Source organism: Ictalurus furcatus, chromosome 1 (genome assembly GCF_023375685.1).
Source record: "Ictalurus furcatus strain D&B chromosome 1, Billie_1.0, whole genome shotgun sequence".
NCBI classification, from domain to species: domain Eukaryota; kingdom Metazoa; phylum Chordata; class Actinopteri; order Siluriformes; family Ictaluridae; genus Ictalurus; species Ictalurus furcatus.
Genome location: NC_071255.1, coordinates 24,575,668 through 24,597,367, shown reverse-complemented (window position 1 = coordinate 24,597,367; position 21,700 = coordinate 24,575,668). Strand labels below are relative to the sequence as shown.

Below are 21,700 nucleotides of genomic sequence, written 5' to 3'. Positions count from 1 at the left end.
GGCTGCCTGAAGGTCAAGCTGAAGCAGACATGCATTTCCCCTCCTCCCGTGACCGTAACAACAATCAGCTCGCTGGGTTTGCCAAAAACACACAAATACATGGACACACAGACAAACGTGGACAACAGTCCAGTTGTGCTAACCTACCAGGTATGATCTTCATGGAGCAGGCTGTGTGGAGGGAGAGGAGGACGAGGAGTGCAGGACTGGGGGAATGAGGGGAAGGGAAGAGGCTCCAGTTTGTTTGGTGTGTGCTGCCTTGTTTCTCCCCCTTCTTTAATTTCGACAGCCTGTGCCTGCTGCTTGGATATGTCAGCTTGCTCCCTGGTGGCTTTGCCATTAGGTGGGAGGGGCAGATAGAGGCCTTGGGGGGGAGGGCAGAGGGCTGGGCAATTGTCCAGGGAGGCAGTAAGCATGGTATTAGAGCCTGTTGCGGATATAAATAAATAATAAAGTGCTCATAGATAGAAACTGATGAAAGTGCGCCCACTTGGCTTCAGAGGACCAAAGAGAGATCAGACTGTCCTTGGAGGATGATAGAGATATTCTGTGAGATTATGTCACAGATCACCAGCTTTACTATGATTATCCGACCCATGAAACCTGATCTGAAATAAATCCATCCATCACATAGGATTATCTTATTTTTGCTCTGTTTATGTCGCTGTGCTTTTAATCATATGACCTATTTAATATCCTGTATCAGACATGAAGCAATACCAAGATCAAATATTTTTATATTATATTATTTGAATGCCTTACACATTATCCTGCAGTAAGTCTACACATTCACATATAAAAAGTGCCTTAAACTCTCATTGTCTTTCTTTTGTATTATTTTGAATCATGAACACAATCATTCATATTTATCCAACCTTTTTAGTGCATGTTTTGCTCTAACGAGGGAAGCAACGCTGGAATGCCAGGGATGGTTAGAGATCCCGGTCTCTTTCACAGGATACCCTGATGCCTTAGGGACCTCCCATCAAGCACAACACACCCTAAATATAGCATGTTTTATAGTACTCTAACACCAACATATGGCACTGTAAATAATGGTGCTGAAAGACTGGCCATTTTACCAACCATTATCTCGTTCATGTTTATGCTTCCCCAGCACTATACTTAAATGGGCTACAACTGCTAGGCTTAGCTCAGAACTACTTTGAAAATTAACACAGCCTTCATTAAATAGCATTTTCATGCACTGTTCATTCCATAAGAGCTACCCAATGAACTATTAATAGGTTTACGCTTAGCCTTTCCTGCTAGGTTAAAATAAGTTCTAGGATTATTCATCCATTCATCCCAAGTAAGCGCTTTATCCTGGTAAGGGTTGTTGTGGATCAATCTGAAGTCTATCCCGGGAACACCGGGCATGAGATGGGAATACACCCAGAAATAGACACCAGTCTATCACAGGGCACTGCGCACACACATTCACACGCTCGTTCATACGGACGAGCAATTTACTGAAGCCAATCCACCTACTAGCATGTTTATGGGAGGTGGAAGAAACCAAAGAACCCAGAGGAAATCCACACAGATACGGAGAGAACATTTACAAAAACTCCATGCAGACCGTAATCCAAGCACAGGACCGAACTGGTGACCCTGGAGCTATGAGGGAGCACTGCTGCCTACTACACCACTGTGTTGCCAAGTTCTAAGATAATATATCTAGAATGTATGATTAACATCATCTATTTAATGCACAAACATAGGAAATTGACTGTACATGAACATACCATTTACTTCAACAGTCCTAGGCAGCAAAGGAGCCATGAGTGGATTCTCATATTATCAGATACTTGCCTAGAGGTATAAATTACCCATTGGTAAAATACCTTTGTCTGCCATATAAAGGCATCCCTCTGCCAAAGCTCATCATTGCATGATAAAGGAATAAACCCAATATCTCCTCCAAAGCTTAAGTCATGAATGATCAGGCAGTGAAACCAACAAAGACGAACTATCATCTCATTTCTGTGCGGCCTAAAGAGAATTGCAGACTAAACAAATTTACAGCACTCAATAGAACAGTTACCTTAGAGGTTGAAAGTGCAGCTTCACAATACACCTCCTGGACTTACAAAAACGCTGGCCAAGTCTGAACATCTCATGCAAGCATGTAAGCATATTTTGCGGGCAAAATAATGTCATCAAACTATCTGAATAAGAGATGGTCCAACTGGTTAGCTATTTATTCATGTTTGAGGAGAAATATACAATAATTCAAATAATCCCATAATAATAATAATAATAATGATGTGGTCAAAGCATATCGATTGTAGCCTCAGGTGAATACAATGACAGCCTGGAACCGCGCAACATGCTAGCCTGTAGTTACTGCACTGTGTTATGTGCTATAATTAAAACTGAATCTAGTGGCGTTTTTTATTCATGACAGCTCTCTCATACACAGTTAGAAAATAAGGGACTTGTTACCCACAAGAATGCAACAGCAAATAAGAACAATTATTTCTGCAGAACTAGGAAATCAGCTACAACTACATATTTTTATTTTTGCACAATTGAACAAGTTAATAGGTTTCCTAAACAGGATTCAGGAGACAGTGACACAAACACCTATCTTGGTGGCAAAAGACACATTTACTGACTGACTTTAGAAGCTCATTGCTGTGAAGTCAGTACACAAGCTATTGATAGTGTGCAGGACAGTACTCAGCTTCTTAAAGGTCAGGCTCATATTTGCCTCGCTGAATTCAGCCATGGATGACTCACCCTCTAAACCACAATCATGTGGCATGAAAGAAAAGAGTGACATTCTACCCACTTCTGGATATTTGACAAGATCATAAACGCTCAGGAATGTAGAGAGTGGGCTGACACTGGAAAACAGAGTGGCATGTCTGAGAAACGACACTGATTCGGACACACTGATTCTCAGTTTGCACATAGGCAGTCAAATTGCAGGCCTTACTAAGATTACATTGTACACGAAACAAGACAGCATCCCGTACACACAACTAGGAACTATCTAACGCACTTTCATTTTCTGCATTGCTTAATATGGATGGATCTGCACAAAACTAGTTTCACTTAGGAAATGATTTCTTTTAAACAGCAAACTGAGAGACACTACTCTGGGTGATATTTTCTCTGAAAGCTAGGAAGGAAGAGCAAATTCGGGTGACTCCATGGAAAAAAAATGCATGTGGCTGTTAACATTTCCTGTCGATGAACCATATTCTCCAACTGACACGATTACAATTGGACACATGTTCCATATTATTTGAAGATAAACTAGATGGGATCTGACTAACTCCACAGCGCTTGAAATGGAAGCTATGCTCACCTCAAAAATGAAAATGTTTTCACACACTTCAGCTCACACATGCAGAAAGAGATAAAAAAATAAATGTCACTACAAAGCTGCACACATTGTTGATGATGCAGTAGGGGGCAGCAGACAGTTATCAAGCTTATATATATATATATATATATATATATATATATATATATATATATATATATATATATATATATATATATATATATATGCCTATATATATATATATAGGCACAGACCATCTGTGTAACTTTCTTTAAAAAAAAAAAAGAACAAAAAAAAGTCATCTCCACACGTTGCTGGATAATAACTAGCAATGAGAAAATGGTGCGGTGCTTTGGACTGTTGACAAAGTCTAGGTGTGACAGCAAATAAATACACCCATGGTGATATGCCAGCTACTAGAGCTTCCTGTCATTGCACACGTTTTGCCCCACCCATAAAAGTGTAGGAGCACACACTTTTAGCCATCTTTGCACTAAAGTCTAAATGTGCAGAGACCCAGAAATTTAAGTGCTCATGGCAGTGAAGCAAACACCACCAAAACCAGCTACCAGAGCACATTCCAGAAATTTCTATTGCACAATGTATTGCACGTGCTGATGTGAGAGAGTGGTGGCTGACTTCGAAAACAGATACTTTTGATCACAGACCAGGGGACGGAGCCCAACACACAAGCTTCCAAAAACAGGGTAAAAGATTGCTGAAAACACAATAGTCTCCTGTGCATTTGGTTATCTCATAGCAGAGCAAAGCTGGAGCCTTTGATACCTTTCTTCTGGATGAGTGAAGGGTTGGGTCACTTCCGGTATGAGAAACAGAGAAAGTTGGAAGAGATTCCTGCACTAAAATTTAGTGCTGCAAATCTCATTATAATCAATCATTTCCGATCCTGTTTAAATGTTTTAGAACTATTAGATCTAACAATAAATCACACAGTATGCAATTTACAGCCTTATTAAGGAGCCAATATATCAACCTGATATTTTTGGGTGTGGATGTGGTGTGGATCAATGCCAGGGAAACGTTTCATGAAATGCTCTTTAGATCCATTTGATAACTCTAAACTAGACAAACAGGTCAATTGTGCAAGCTTTTAGTAAGCACAAGAATCTTTATTATAAAGTGGTGACCACAAAAAGCTTAAAATAAGATTCAGCTTTATGTAATTCATTTGATGCAGTCATTAGACTGTAGTATCTCAGTTTTAAACTCCGCATGCTGCTCCCTACACACCCATTTTCAACAGAACACCAACTGGGTATAACAGCACTTGCAAAATGAAGCTCATGGATGTTTTTCTTCATAGCAATACTTAAAAAGTGATCATTTTTCAATGAGGATTTAGATTACATTTCGTCCACTTGCAGGAAGACTGTACACATTGACCTGTCCCTTATACATAGTAACTAAGCTTTTGACCAAAGGAAGACACCCCTTATGACAACTTCATGCAAACCACACTGACCCTCCCACACTGTAAACACAGAGGAACACTGTCAGTGACCGTGACACTACACATGCACAGGAAGGAACTTAGAGGTTTAATTTTTACCATACCTTCAATGAAGTTTGGAAAGGTTTTAGGCTCTGGCTCATCCAGAGAATGGTCCCAGACGACCTCTTTGACAGGACTCTGAAAGACAGCACGCTCTTTAGCCAGCTCCTCTAAAACATCATAGTCCAGGTCATCTCCTGATATCTCAGGCACGGGTGGGACAGCAGGTTGGCTTCCATCTGCACCTGGAGTAGCAATCTGCTGCTGCACCTCAATCACCTCTTCTACTACAACTATCTTTTTCCGCATTGCAGCTTCGTCCTCAGATAACACTTGTTTCTCCTCGGCAGAGAGGGGGCCAGTGGTGACAGACTTTTTGACGGCCTTGCTCGCAGAGAGCACGTTTTGCTTCTCTTCTCTGCTCTGTGTGTCAGAAGCGGCTGAAAGTTGAGCAACACTGGGAGGCTCCCTTTGCTCAGGGTAGGGGCCGGCCTGGGCTGAGGTGGCTGCTGACGCTTGGGCTGTGGGTGCTTCCCTCAGCTGCTGCGAGGAGGATGTTTTTCCTTTCAGAACCTCCCGTTTTATTTTTTCAGCAGAGGGCTGAGCTGGCTCCACCTCCACCTCCCTTTTGTTTATAGGGGCCTCACTCTTTACAGCTGCTGTCTGGCTGCTTTCTTCAGAGCAGATTTCTAGAGCTTCAGTTATTGCAAGTGGTTCAGACCCCTGATTGGGATGAATTTGAACTGCAACCTGGGCTGGCTCCATTTCCTCAGCTGCACTGATTTCCGTGGTTGATGATGGAACTTGTTTATCAGCAGCACTCTGCTTTTTCTTATTTCTTTTTGAAGACTTTGGGGCAGCCTCTGCTTCTTTCTTCTTTGAATCTTTAGTCTCTGATTCTTCTAATAGTTGTATTGGTGGTGGAGTTTGTTGGACTGGTGTTATTTCATGCTTGGTTATCTTCTTCACTTTTGTTGTTTGTTCCACAAATTTTATTTCTTCACGGATAGTAACTTCTTTCACCTGTTCAACAGTAGCTGCACCTGATATTTCGGAAACTGGATTGGCGTCATGCTTAAGCACTTTACTCTCGGTCTTGATAACAGTGGTAGACGAATCCTGAGATGGAATTTCTTCCTCTTTTGGATCATTTACTTGAATAGGCTCGATATGTTTGGATGCCATCTGGGTGTCTTTTGCCTTTTTAATACTAGAGGTCTTCTGTGTCTTCTTAGTCTTCTGAACATTGCTTGCTATGACAGGCATAGGTGCTGCTGGTGGAACGGCTGATTCTGTGTCAAAATTACTGGTCCATTCCTCCAAAGATGCTTCAGAAGAATGCTGCCCATGACATACTTCAGCTTTTTCTTTAACAAAGTCAACCACATCATTTACAACTGTTGTGTCTGCATTTGTTTTGGACACACATGGCACAGCTGAACCTGAAGATTTGTCAGGGTCATCCTTCTCCTTTATTTCCTTGGCATTTTCACGTTTATCCAAACCAGGTTCATCTTTTGTCTGTGCCTTCAGTTCCTGAACAGTAGAAGCTGACAGGGAGATATGCACTTCTTTATTTTGGGGCATTTCATCCTTAACTAGATACTCCTGAGGACTCTTGGTCTCTCTCACTTTCAGAGTTTTTCCCTCTTGTTTTTTAGATTGAGGAGGCATAGAGACATCCTTGGGTGGCTCACAAGTGACAAGTTCCTGAGTGGCTTTAGTCTTCAATTCCACTGTCTGAAAAGTAGAAGTGGATGATGTAGACAGAGATGTTTCTGTATTTCTGGTCATTTCATCCTTGGCTGGATCCTTTTGAATATTTTTGGTCTTGGTCACTTTCACTGTTTTTTCCACTTGTTTTTTAGAGGAAAGAAGCACTGAGGTCTCCTTGGCTGGCTCGCTAATAATGTGATCCTGAGAAGCTTTAGACTTAGCCTTCAAGTCTACTGTTTGATTAGTAGAAGTTGCTGTGGTGATGCACATTTCTGTATTTTGGGGCATTTCATCCTTGACTGGATGCTCCTGTTCATTCTTGGTTTCAGCCAATTTCACTTGTTTTTTAGAAGGAACCACAGAGGTATCCTTGTTGCTAGGGATGAGTTCCTGTGAGGCTTTATTTTTTGGCTTTAATTCCACTGGCTGTAGAACAGTAGATGTGGATGCTCTAGAGATATAGGTTTCTGTATTTGTGGATATTTTCTCCTCAACTGGATGCTTCTTAACATTCTGGGTCTCTGTTACTTTCAATGCTTTTTCCACAAGTGTATTAGAATGAGAAGACAAAGGGACATCCTTGGGTGACTCACTAGTGATGAGCTGATAGTTTTCTGTATTTCTGGTAATTTCCCCTTTGACTGGATGCTCTTGAATATTCTTGATCTCTGTCACTCTCAGTGATTTTTCCATTTGTCCTTTAGAGGAAGGGGGTACATGGGCATCCTTGGCTGGCTTGCTAATAATGGATTCCTGTGAGGCTTTAGTCTTTGGCTTCAGTTCCACTGGCTGAGAAGTAGAAGATATTGTGAACATGCTCGTTTCTATATTTTCGGGCATTTTATCCTTGACTAGATTCTCCTGAGTAATCTTCGTCTTGGTCACTTTCAGTGTTTGTTCCCCTTGTTCTTTAGAGTTGGGTGGCATAGAGGTGTCTTTGACTGTCTTGGTAACGATGAGTTCCGGGGAAGCTTTAACACATACCTCTTCCTTGGGTTTACCTGCTTTGCTTGTGGACACAGAGGCTGTAACTGCAACTGGTTTAGTAGTAACAGAAATTTGGGCTGGCAGATCGACATTTACCATGGTCTTTGGTGTATTTTTAATCAGAGATGCCTCACTGGTTCCCTTGTAGCTCTCCGACATGTTCTGTACCAAAGATGATGCACTTCTGATTTTAGCAGGTGGCTGATGGGAAATTGTGGTAATCTTCTTAACACTGTGGTCTATGTCTTGACCACCTTGATAGATGGACTGGACTTGGTCCCTAGATTCCCCTGATGCCCTGGATTTGCTATAATCAACAGTAACTGGACGTCCTCTAAACCTTGATGTTTTCCCATTGGGCATTGCCTCCTCTTCAGTTTGCATCCTCTTGTGACGGTACCCCTGCCTTTCCAACAGAGCCTCCTGGCTCTCTGCACCTACCCTTCCTGGTTTGGGAACATATGAAGTTGGACCCTCGACAGTCTGCACTCGTGCAGCCCTCTGAACAATGGACAAGGTAGAAGCTGGCCGTCGCACTCTCTGCAGTGGAGTGGGCACAATCTCAGGTGGCAAATGTAGGTAGTCACGCAGGTAAACAATGCCTTCATTAGTAAGATACCAATAGAAATGCCTCCAGGCAAAAGTCTCCCTCACAAACCCTCTGGATTTCAAGGAGCCCATTGCTCTAATCACCTGTAAGTTTCCCACCCCTGGTATTTCGGGGTGCATTGTCTGAGGGCGCTTGTCTTTCTTGGCCACCATTACACCATCACGGAACAGCCTTTCATAAATGGCCCTCAGGTTGTCAAGAGGCATCAACATTCCGGCAACCATTGTGTTTTCTTAATCTGCCTCGTAGAGCTTGAACAAACAGAAATATGCCGACCATTAACCAAGGACAGACAAATTACTCAATGACTCACTCTTCTCTCTGTAGAAGGGTCCAGTGGCAGAGCCGGCTGCCACGTGCTATCAACTGAAAGAAAAAGAATGTGTGAACAAAAAATTCCTCCTGGATGTGGGTTTCCTCTCTCTTCGTCAACTATCAACTCCCTAGAGAGCAGATCAGTCTTCTCAAAAAACCCCAAAAAAAACCTCCAAAAGCAAACTCAAAGGAAAATCCTTTTCCCTCCTTTGCACTGCCTTGCTTGGAAGTGAAAGGAACTGGACTGGCAGACCAGCAATGACAGAGAGAGGGGGTGTGTGCAACAGAGTGAGACAGCACTGCACACCACTCGGCCCCTCCTACCTCTCTTTCACAGAGAAAGAAAGGAACACTATAAACCAAATGTTCCACATGCAGACTATAAGCACTTGTGGACAGATTGAATGAGTAAAATCAAATAGAGAAATGAAGTCAAGATTTGAAAAAGAAAGAAAAAAAAATAGTGAAAAGGTTCAACAAAAACCTAGAGGTATATTACAGTCTTGCTTGAACGCATGCAGGACAAGGACTGTGTGTAGCCGGTCACACACTTGTACAACTGAGCAGTATAAACACTCCCTGGTGTGTCAGATTTTCTTACACTAACAGGGAGTGAGCTGGCCAATGAGGAATGAGACTAAGAGAAGGGTGACTCCCTTTAGGCATACTATATTAGATACAGGCACCAGTCATTCGACCCACTCTCAGTTAAATAAGTTTATACACTTTACATCATGTGACAAATCATTTGCCCTAGAGACACTTATTACAGTCTTTCCTGGAAAAAAGTATACAAATGAGCAATTCAACTGTAAAGCCTGCGTTAAAGTAAAAGGTGTCAGCTCTGTCTCTCACTTAAGAGATTAGATTGTCCTCACACAGATGACGTGAAGAATTCTATGCAAACAAATGTAAACTTTCAGCAACAGAGCTAACGAATATAGAGCAGAACTGGATAAGAGAAATAGGAAGTCCAGTAATTTTCCCCCAGTGCCATCCCTGGTGATATTTCTTACCAATTTCTCCTTGTGATTACTTTTAAATATGCTTGATACAGCAAACTCTTGTGCATATAACAGGAAAAAAAATGCTGTAAATTCACTTGTGTTCATAGTAGTTGCTTGAAGTGATGCAACTGGTTGAAAGAACGACTGAAGAATTTTACTGTCTCAATATAGTCAGCGAACTCAAATTGGCTCTGAGACACGTCACTAAATAAAGACCTGTCCATTGGAGCTAACCTTTCTTAGTAACTCGACACAAGATATTCGGTTTCACAGTCCTTGATAAATTCTGCTCTTTACATCTGTCTCTCCATTTATCTGTCACTCTGAATGGTGCTGAGAGACAGAAGGAGTTTGAATTGGCACAAGAAGCGGTCCAAATGAAACATTTCATCACTTCAGTAATTTGACAATTGATGGAAGGAAGATGTCAAGGAAATACAGCAAGGATCAATAAAACCACTGTATCTCTTAAGATAAAAATTTGCTCCAAAATATTCAGCATCTGTTTGAGTTGTATGTAAAATTCTGGATACAGGCACGAAAATGCAGCAACACCTAACAAAACTCTTAACCCTGCTATTCAGCTTAGTTTAATTACACACCACTGCCATATAGTTTAATTACACACCACTAACATATAATCTTTCATCTACCCAGCTGCATATCTGGTTCTTTCTAAGGTGAGCAGCTACAGTATATTTCGGTGATACATTTTAAAGATAAACATGCAGTCAGACAACAGCTCAATATGGTAATAAACTATTAATATCCTTATTACGAAATACAAAAATAGGACCAGTCTAACTATACATTGTCCATGTCATTGTCCTTAAAGAAGCTGGGAACAGGATATGTTGAATGTAACGAATCTGTTTTATAGACAGGGAAACTTCATATTGGGAACAAACCTGTTCTACATAAAAAAAAAATTGTTTTTTTAAAGTGTAGAACTGTTTAAAGAAAAAGATTATAAAGTGCTTTACAAAAATATAAATACATGGCAATTCATCAGAGGAATGAAGAAGTCACAATTTCCCAAGCATGCTTTTTAGTTTCAACTTTAAAATGCAACAAAGAAGTGCATAATGTGATGCTTTACAATAAAACTGGTCACACAGGTGAGCAAGGTGTTGTAACACACCCCTAACAAGCATTTCACAAATTCCTAGCCTGACAGATCATAAAAGCACATAAGTAAGCACAATTTCACAAGGGGCCACACCGTTCATGTGAACATATATAACGAACAATTACGAACACTTTTCACTTCAAGGCATGCTTCCAGGGCTGAGTCAAGGCATGTGAAGAAATCTAGATAAGACTGAGCATGTTAAGCTTTTTCGCAAGGGAAATAGAACACACAGATGTGAACATGTATGCACTTGAACATGATATCTAGACTACCGGCTACACATCATTCTTTTCTAATTATAAGATGCATGTCTACTCAGTTAATCCACTGCATTGGACATAGTATATTAAATGTGTACTGAATTTCCAACAAGTGAGTAGAGTTGCCGTCACTCACAGCTTCAGGGTCCTGAGGGTTCAATCCTGAGCTTAGGTTACTGTTTCACGTGATCTCTACTTATCTCTCTCTTTCCTCAGGGTACTCTAGTTTCCTTCTTCCTCTCAAACATAATAGGTGGATTGATGACTCTAAACTGCCTTTAGGAGTGATTGAGTGTGCAGCCTGCAATAGACTGACATTGCAGGTGTATTTCCGCTTCACATTCAGCGTTCCTGGGAGAGGCTCTTGATCCACTGTGACTGTGAAGGATAAAGCAGTTACTGAAGACAAATGGATGAATTAATGCTCTACACTGGGATCTGGCATCAGGACACTTCTTAGTGCCATGATCAACACGACTGACCTCAGAAGAAAAGTACTGTGCAATTAAGGTCGGGTTCAATGATGGGGTAAGCGGTCACTGTTTTTTTTGCATTACTTCATTTACAAGAAAAAACAAAACAAAACAATCCACATCCTTACTGGTTAGAATGCTTACATATTATACATAGGATCAAATTACCACCATCATGATCCAACAACTCTACAGAAATTGATTGGGAGGGTCATATCCTTTTGAATAATTTATATTAGCATAGAAGAAAACCAAACCCAGATAATATTATCTAGTAACGCAGTGGACAGAAGAGCTCCGACTTCCTGGAACAGACGCATCAGTGCCGCGTCTCTCAGGACTGCTACTCTGCCTACTGTAAAGGCGATGCATTTCTCCAGGGTCATTTTGGTGTGCAGCCATGACAACTGAAGGATTCCAGCAGCTGGGATGTAATTAGAGTAAAGGTCTTATTATATTAGCAATCAATCATTTTAAGGATTTTCATAGCCTTGTGTGGAAAACGCCGAATTACTATTTTTCCGTTCGTAGAGACAAACGCTCTAGAACGTGTTTCTATGGAAATGTTGAATGATTACAGGTACCGTGCTTTTATTGGTTTAAACAGAGCCTGTGGACACAGACTATTTTACATGCTTGTTTTTTTTTGTGCAAATATGTAAATCGGTCATAGGATTAATTTAATATTTACATGAAAATATGGTTTGATGCTGGCATCTGTACTGTGTATACTTTTGATGAATGGACTGAAATGACCTCTCATATTTAACAAAAGGACCAACTGTTTAGTTGGTGTTGTATTTCTCTTGTGTATAGGTACCTATAAAAACAGACCTGCTTTTAGAGTTCAAATAGACAAAAGAGCTTCACAAATTTGCATGATATGACTTGCAAACCTCAATGCAAATCGTACTGGATTCAGCTCTTACTTTCATTTCGATAACATTATTTGGAGGGCAAGATACAGTATATTCGTGTGTTTCCCTGACAGAGCACAGGTAAAAAGAATTAGCACTTCAGCAATTCTTCCAGGCCTAGATTTCAATAAAAATACAGGAAATATACATATGGTAAAGACTGCTTTCAAAATTGCTCTTGTGACCTTAATGAGCTTATCTTGTAGCTATACAAAATATCCACGTTCTGGAATTTGAACTACTATACAATAGGAAAAGTGCAATAGTGTGGGGGTTAATGAAATTCTGTTTAGAAATGATTAGCAAATGTGTTTTTAAAAAAAAAGTTCACCCACTGCGAAGCCCTCATAAAACATCGCCTTTAGTTTCCTCCGTTTTTGTTCGAGTAGAGCGGAGAATGTTCCAAAGGACAGCGTGAAAAGCTCAGCACTCATGTCTCACCGTCACCACAGCGTGCACTAAATGCCTGAAATTCATACACTTGTGTTCTTTATAGCCTTCTCTCACCCTTGCTGACCTACTAACCTTTCCTATTACCACCCATACTCCCTGCTGAGTAAAACAAGAAGGTCACCAAGCATACCTTCCTCAGATCAAATAATAACACAATTGTGTTTGTAGACCTAAACACTTACTTGTACACTTAAACACTTACAGCAACTTAAATGGTGTAAAACGCTCCCGAATGAAAACTGTTCGCTCTGTTGTTGGGAGACCATGAGTTCATAACTCGATGATGCCACGGTCAGTTGAAGCTGAGTGTTCAAGTATGCCTCACCATTTATGGGTGTCTACGAGCTCATCATTTAATGTTTCAGAGAACGCAAATGCTAGCCTTCAACCTCCCCAGTTGCTAGCTGTCATGTGATAGGCAAGAGCTAGCTAGTGGGTGGAAACTGACTAATGACCCAACTGGGAGAAAATGGGGTTTAAAAAAAAAAAAAAAAGCTGCAAAATGTAAGAAAAATAGTATTCAATATTAGGCCATTTCCCATCATGCATAAAAGACCCAGTGATTAAATATACTTTGATAAAGGGTGTGGCAAGACAAGCTGAACCAGTCAGTACATTGATATTTTCAGGGCTCAGGATAAGAAAAGTAAGAGGCACAACCGATAGCACAACCCTGGACAATACAACCAGAGTGTGCACTCAGTAATATCCTATGATACCTTGGGGGACCCAAACCCAAATAAACAAAAGGCAGATATCTACACAATGGTTCCATTGATCATTATGGAAAGGAAATGTGTTTAACCCACAATAGATACAACAAATCACCTACTGTGTTACCTGTTTACACTCTACAATAGCATATTGTTTTTTTTTATGTATATGCTTGTTTGATATTTTTTATCATGTATACTGATTGTAAGAATTGTACGTATACTCTATATTGATTGTAAGAATTTAGCATGCTCTATTGCATGCTTTGTTTAATAAGAAATCATCCTGATTGTTTAAAGTACAAACAGAGTACACCAGAAACAACAGTGGGAGCAGTCAGGCACGACCAGACGTTCTACACAAAAAAACAACAACCCACCTTTCTCTGCACAGGTTTATATGCACAGAACTAAAATAGGACTTGGTAAGAGGGTACAGACATGCAAAGCAGCCTAAATTATAAAGACTGAAAAATGAGACAAAGCACACAAATGGAAAGAATACTAAGGGAACTTGTTTCTTCATTTTAGCCACATGCTCATAAAAAAAAATGAGGGACATGCACTTTCATGGCATTGCCACTCGTATAACACAGTGTTTAAACCTGAATTACAACCACTGCAAAACAAGTAACATCTAATAAATATGTCTGGAATAAGGACAAATTTGTGCATTTGGTTTATAGCCATATGCTATGCTAGGAGTTTCGTCATTATAAGATCATTTACATATGAGCAATTACTTGTGATCTGCACAGACACAAGCAGACTAGCAAAACTTTACAGTTAAGGTTGCAACATAAAAATCAGACTTTTTGGAGAGGGCTGAATTTTGCTTTTAATATTTTAACATTTGAGTGGAGGACCACATAAACCACAGTGCAAGTTTCTGTCCAGCAAAAGAAGACAGGAAGCAATAATGACCACTTAGAGCCTTCCACTGCTACAGCCCATATGGAAAAATAGTATAAAAAAAAAAAAAAAAAAGAAAAATGCTTTTAATGATGTAATGCATCAAGTAAAAATCACAAGTCTCTGCTATGTTCTCCACAACATGAGTCATGAGTCACATCAACTTCTCCTTTTCCAGAATGGAAAGAAATACAAAGACACAAGTACCCTTACTGTTTCAAACCAACACTCCTCCAGTCACTCTCTCACTTCCCCTCTTTGTTTGTCCCGATTCTCCCAAAATTGCAACCACACCTACAGCACATAAAAGCCTGTACATCCCACTTTACACCAACACCTCATCTCTCGTTATTCTGCCTTACCATGGAAAAATCATTGTCTTTCATTATTTATTCTGCATACAAGTTTTATGTGTTCTTGGCTAATCCAATGTTACTAATGAAGCTCAGCTTTGGAACTGCTGGTACATGGCGTGCATACAACACACACACACACTTTTGTATGCAGTAAACAGCTCCAGAAGTTGGATCTCATATGAGGTTAGAGGGAATGTAAAACAGTCCTGACTTTTCCAGCTTCCCTTGAGGGAGCCTCGAAGAGAGGCTGAGCTGAATGGAGGCCAGTGCTCAAAGCACGAGAGATGTGGCACTCATCTCACTCAAACTAAGCAGTGAGAAAAAAACTTGCTCTCAATCAATCCAGATCTGGGCCTTCAGAAATTCCTGAAATCTGATGCCCGATATCCATGGTTCCAAGGTTTAAGACCCGCAGAAGAAATTGGCAAAAGATAGCTTAATTGCAAGAATAAATAATTCCTTAGTTTAAGTAGTGGCTTCTTCTGACTTATAAGGTCAGCAACTACTATTATTCACAATCAAACAGACCAAACTCTATATCGTCCTCCTACCTTTTTTGCTGCTGCGCCAGAAACGGTCTCCTAGAATATCACCCATACTCAGACAGCTGTGTGAATCAAAGTGCCTGGACAAACTGTCCTCCACTCCACCAGGGCCCTGTACTAATGGTACCAACCCGTTCCTACCAGCCTGTCTAAAATCTTCTAGATGAGAGAGGATCCAGGGGCAGGTTGGTGAAAACGGGGGGGGGGGGGGTACCAAGAAAAAGCAAGAGCTTCTTTTCTTCAACTTCCCACAAACACACAAATGCATGGACTCCATAAATCTGCTCAGACCTCCAGACCTTCCTATTCTACTGAAGTCCATACATCTACTAGTGCCACAGCACAGTTTCACAGACACTGACTGCCTTGTTCACAATAACAAATTTAGCATGCAGAGACTGAGAAAGTATATAAAAAAAAACCCCATGAGAGAACAAGCACAAAGGAAGGCATTTCAGAGGTTAGCGCCAAAGCACACTTAGCAACCTAGACATCAGAGATAAAATGTAGACCAAAAGTATAGAATACTAGCATCAAAATATAACCTCACCCAGACTAGTGTTGTGCAAATTAAATCTTAAACTAGAACTTTAGAGCAAAAATTATGATACAGAAACTTTTTACTACTGTAGCCCTTCCCGCTTTAATGAAGTGTGTTACATTCTTTTCAGGGAGCGAAAGCTGCCGTTGTCACCAAACAAATTGTCCATGCCAAAAAAAAAAAAAATCTGCCCTCCATGTGTTTCAAATGTGGTATATCATGCACATCTGTGTAAATGCCTCTCCAACTGGAGCTTAAACATGGCCACATTGTTGAGGATGAAGTAGGGGTGGGCAATATGACAAAAATATCACGTCACGATACTTTTCAATGATGAACGATATTCATCAGAATATATCATTTTGAACATTACAAAACCGGATTTAAAAATATATATTTTATATATATATATATATATATATATATATATATATATATATATATATAGTTTTATAAATAAACCAAAAAAGTGTATTGTGACATAATTTATCACAATATAAATATTATTTTGTCATATTGCTCCCCGATAGGTGGAAGCTTGTTGATTGCATTGGTATTCATGGTAATCCAGAACTGCTCATCAACATCAAATGAAAACTGTAAACTTAGCCAAAAGAAATTTAGAGCAGAAAACTGTAGAGTAGACAAAACTTGTAAGGTTTTTGCCTCCATTTTACAAACTTGAAACTGCTTTACTAATGAGGGAGTGGGATGGCCGACAGGACGGAAAATGGCCGGTGAAGAGAATGCCAGGCAACTGGCATGGGATTGGGCCATTTGCGCCACCCAGAGACACACACCAGAGGTGTTTACACACTATTAAATCAACACAGAGCAAGGTTTAGATATCACTTCTGGCGAACACATCAACAGTAACCATTACATTGTAAAGGGAAATGTGTTAAAAGAGACACAATGATATAAAGACTAGAGTAGCAGTGGTGTTTGAGAAACACCGTGAAGCACTTTAAATGTTTAGCCGGTGAGTCAGAAAGTGTTGAGCCGCAACAGGGTGTGTTCAGGCAGCTCCTGCGGTTGCTATGGGAACATGAGTCAGAGGCCGTTGGTCGGGCAAATACACTCACTGCCTGCACTGGACTGCGGGAACAAGAACACCGCTGTTACTCCTGGCAACGGCAAAGCAAAACTGACACATGATCGCTTACTGACACCAACGCTGAAAATGTGTGTGTCTTAACCTTGGATCTTTATTTATAGATGTTCTGATAACTGACTAGCAAATTCCTCACCCTCTCTGAACAAACTGAAAATGCTCACAAGGTCAAATACACACCCATAAAGTAATCTTATGTTTATTCCAAATAACCTTCCCATATCATTGTCACTATAATAGCTTTAACATCTCTCTGTGGTGCAGTTAGGCATTGCTCAACACATTGCTTACAGTTTGGTTATGTCCTGATACGAGTAATCAGTTTTATGAGCCTTGTACTCTAAAGCGTGTACTTATACACTTGTGCTAATAAATTTACATACCCCTTGCAGAAGCCGCAAAATGTCAAAAAAGATGGGGATCATGAAATTGCACGTTGTTTTTTATTATTATTTACTCCTGCCCTGAATAAGCTATTTCACATAACAGATCTTTACATATAGTCCACAAGACACAATAACAACTGAATTTGATGACCAACAACTGTGTTTATGTTTTGTGATAGTTGTTAAGAACCGGGGGGGGGGGGGGGGGGGGGGTGTAAACTTTAGAACAAGACGATCTTCGTAAATTATTATTATTTTGTTTAAAGCTCTTATTTTTTCCATATAGTACTGCCCTTCAGAAGCTACATAAAATATTTACATTTTTCCCAGAAGACAAAATAATAGCAATCCTGTTCAAAAGTTTACATCCCCCTGGCCCTTAGTGTGTTGTGTTGCCTTCTTGAGCATAGTGAATGTTTGTAATAGTTGTGTACGAGTCCCTCAGTTGTCCTCGTTGTGAAAAGATGGATCTCAACATCATATAGCCGCTGTTAGAAAGGGGACAAATATGCAGAAGATGCTGGAAAAGCAATGAATGTGCAGGACCTGGAGGATTTTTCTGAAGAACAGTGGACAGTTTAACTGCTCAGGACAAACATGGGACTCATGAACAACTATCACAAAACAAAAACAGGCGTAGATCAACCAGGTAACGACATACAGTATTAATAAACATCAAGTGTATGTAAACTTTTGAACTGGTTCATTTGTGTAAATTTAGTAATTATTGTGTCTTGAGGTTTAACTATTTATACAGTAGATACATTTTAAAACAGATTTATTATTATAATTATTATTTCTTTTTTAAAAAATTGTTAGAATAAGTAGGAATGGTAAGTAGTTTGTTCAGTTGTTTAGTGGAAAATTTAATCTTTGTGTTTTAATATTTATCTTAGGTTAAATGTTAGTCATTTCAAGCTACTATAAAGGATCCAATAATTCTGCAGCTGACTGCATGACCAATAACACTATTAAACCAATACCCTTTTCTTTATTCATCCACTGGTTTAAGGTTAACTCAGGGTATCTGAAGGTATCAGCAATTCAAATTTAATACCATATTCAAGACATTTCCAAAAAAAAAAAAAAAAAAGTGAAAACCTGCACGTCACTTCAATCATGCTACACGATACATCAGCTATAACGGATTGTGTTCGTGCATATACATCCATTTCTGGGTTTAAGTAAACTATAGCAGGGTGAACTTCTATAGAGGGATATGGGAGACCAGAGCAAATATACTTTTTGCATTACTATTTACCAAAAGGGAAAGAAAAAAAATCCAGTATTTCCTTCCCATGACTTTCCAAGAGATGGGGGAAAAAAAAAAAAAAAAAAAAACTAGAGAGATGGATTATGGCAGTCAGAAGAGAAAAAGATGTCACATTTACCATCACTCCCTCAGCAGCTGTATTAGAAACTCCCTTGCAGCAGTGTTTACAGGGTTTTTTTGCAATTTATTGCCAGGGTAATGCAACAGGTAGTGTTTGCATGCATGCACACACACACACACACACACACACACACACACACACACACACACACACACACACACACCCCCACCCCCTTTGGTATGTTGTAATATTACTATTGCACTGAAGAATAATAGTAATAATAATAATAATAATAATAATAATACAGATTACGTTAACGAAAACCCAAAGTGAATCTGGCACGTGTTGTGTATAAATGCAGGTTATAAGCGTCTCACAGCACAGACAGAGATGAAGTTGGTGTGGAGCGGCGTTTACTGTGGATCGAGCCGCTCCAACATACACACACACACACGCACACTGAGCGTAACACAGTCACATGGCTTTACCACCTCAAACAGCAATGAGCCAAAATAACATCTAAATCTTCTTTACAGTGTTGCTTCAGTTACATTAATACCTTTGAAATGTGAATTTAGCACATTTTAATGCTAATTAAGGCCTTATTTTTACATTAAGGAACTTAAGACATTTAAGCCTTTTTAAGGACCTGCAGAAACCCTGTAACTAATGTGAAGCCATTAAAGCGTTAATGTGTTAAGAGCTCAATGATTATCTGGATTGCCAGTCCTGCTGTATTTCTGTAGAATTTATGTCTCACAGTGAACAGACACACCCATCGCAGGCAATGGTTGCAGGTGTGGTGCATTAAACTACTACCGGCAGCAGTCTTAAACCCACAATGTCGATAAGATTTCCATAAACATTGGATAAACATTAGACAATTTATCCGCAGGCACATCCAGTACTTCCTCAGAATTGCCACACCCTTAAAGATTTACTGGATAATATTCAAATGTTCCTCTAAAATTTATTTTTTTTAATAATATAATTTCTTTATTTATTATATATGCTAAAATGTCAAATAGGCCCATGTCTTTTGCATTCTCATTCTCGAAGATTACAGCAGAGATTTGCATGCAGGTCAGTAAAAAGCTTGAAAACTGAATCATGCCAAAACTGAATCATGCCAAAACCTCACCCATAATAAAGGATGAACAGCTCATAAAGTAGGAGATTTCAACCTAGCCCTGCATTTTCAAGATTCCACTAATTATCTCTTTTTATCACTAAACAGAGCTTGTTCTGTTACGCTCAGCTTCCACAGAGAAATCTAGCACTCTCCACCCTAGTGTCACTTGCATGAACAAATATACAGTGATGTGGTTTGTGACAAGTGTTCGTGCTGGGCCTACCAGTCAGTATAGCACAAGGTTTGGTGAGGAACCAAGCATCAATGTCATCGTTATTGTACATATTGTATAATTTCCAGTCATGTATAATTGTGTCATTGGTTTTGAACAGATTAGAATGGGGCCTTTCTATTGTCTGGCTTTTCAATTTAAGCTGCATCATGCAAAATATTTTTCATGCATTAACAGGTATCTAGACAAATACTACAGGATCTGAGAAAAAAAAAAAAAAAGTGTTACATCTTAATTGGTTTATCAGTGAGACACTTCTGAGTAACTGATTTTTTCAAAATCAACCAACCAATCAACACCACGCCAATGACCATGACTCCTCAGTCGAAACAAGCTTTATGTTAAAAGGCTAGTGGAGGTAGATACAGCAAAAAAAGAATCGCACGTTTCGGAAAGCAGGCCAAAACTAATAACCTCTAGTTGATTGGCAACTGAGTCTGAGATAATTACTGCATGGCTACCAATGTGTACCAGAAAAGAACAAGTCGAAATCCCTTTCAAGTCTCTCCTCAGGGGTGCTGTCAACACGATTTATGCCTTTATCATGTATGTACATGTCTAAACTTTGTGTAAGAGCAATAATCTCTTCTAGAATATTCTGAGACATGTTCTGTTCACATGCTTTCCTCTAAGACAATTTCTTCCAGATGACTTACCATGCCTTCAGTAATGTTCCTATTCTAATCTCACTTTATTGTGAAAAGTCTGGCTAGCAGATCAGAGACTCCTCAAACATCTGCAAATGCCTTTCTCCTTCGTTCAAATATTTTTTTTTTTAAAAATGCATCGCTGTACAAAGCGGTCAGTGTTGGAAAACACATGAAAACGGGATTTCAGAGACAGAATATTAATAACAGAACATATAAAATAGGTGTGAGTGCTTCTGTATGCCAGAGTTTATAAGGATTATCTTATGTCCTTGTAAAGCTGGTGGAGAGGTCTGCTCACCTTGGAGGGTCACAACTTTAGTACAGTGAAATGGTAAGGAGGAACATCAACTTACCTGCAAAAGAGAAAAACACAAACAATTCCAACAATTTTAGTTCAGAGTTCCACAACTCACAATTTTCATAGGGGTTTACAAAGTGAACTACTAGCTAAAGAATTGGGTGTGAGAGGAAATAAGGCCACATATTTAAAGCTTTCATGTAACAGAGAGCAGCAGAAAATATCTTTTGGAGGGGACAGATTAGCAAACAGTGCCATCTGCTGAACATGATATGATTTAACATTTAGCATGACAGTTTCGAGTTCTCTTATTCTGTACAACACTTACTGAATTTGTTCCTTCCATCTGACACTGGTCTATTAAAAAGAGCTAATGTCATCACAGAAAGACCCCCCCACTCCTTTGGAATAAAAGTTTGGGGGATTTTTTGGGAAATTGAGTCTCTACAATTCAAGAAATGATGTGCCTCAACCTACACTATATGGCCAAATGTATGTAAGATACAGTTGCAATCAAAATTATTCAACCCCTATTGCAAACCAGGTTTATTGTCAAAATGTACAGACTTTCAGCTGTTTGCAATGAACAAATCAAGCAAAAGTAATTGAAATAGTTCAACACAACGAATGCTTCAAGTGGATTCCCCAAATTCAACTGAAAATGAAACTTATAATGACTTCTCCAGTTTCAACCCCCTGAATAGAATCCCTCAACAGCACAAATATGCAAAACAGGTGTTGCCTCAAGCATACCTGATGCTAAACTAATTAAGGGCCTTCATTAGTTGCACCAGGTGTCCTTGAGC

The 21,700-nt window shown here is 39.6% G+C and overlaps 1 protein-coding gene across 8 annotated transcripts in view; it reads right to left on the bottom strand.

Moving 5' to 3' along the window:
* Positions 1 to 21,700, bottom strand: part of plecb (plectin b) — a 109,902-nt gene that overhangs the window by 51,335 nt on the left and 36,867 nt on the right. For 2 of the 8 annotated variants that reach the window (XM_053633506.1, XM_053633514.1), the window contains exon 1: positions 4,874 to 10,788. The exons of 4 other annotated variants lie outside the window; for them this stretch is intronic. In XM_053633506.1, coding sequence (XP_053489481.1) covers positions 4,874 to 8,348 — 3,475 coding nt within the window. In that variant the 5' untranslated portion in view covers positions 8,349 to 10,788. Of the gene's footprint in view, positions 1 to 147; positions 1,526 to 4,873; positions 10,790 to 21,700 lie in introns of those variants that run through there. 2 more of the 8 variants (XM_053633521.1, XM_053633530.1) reach the window with 2 other exon arrangements.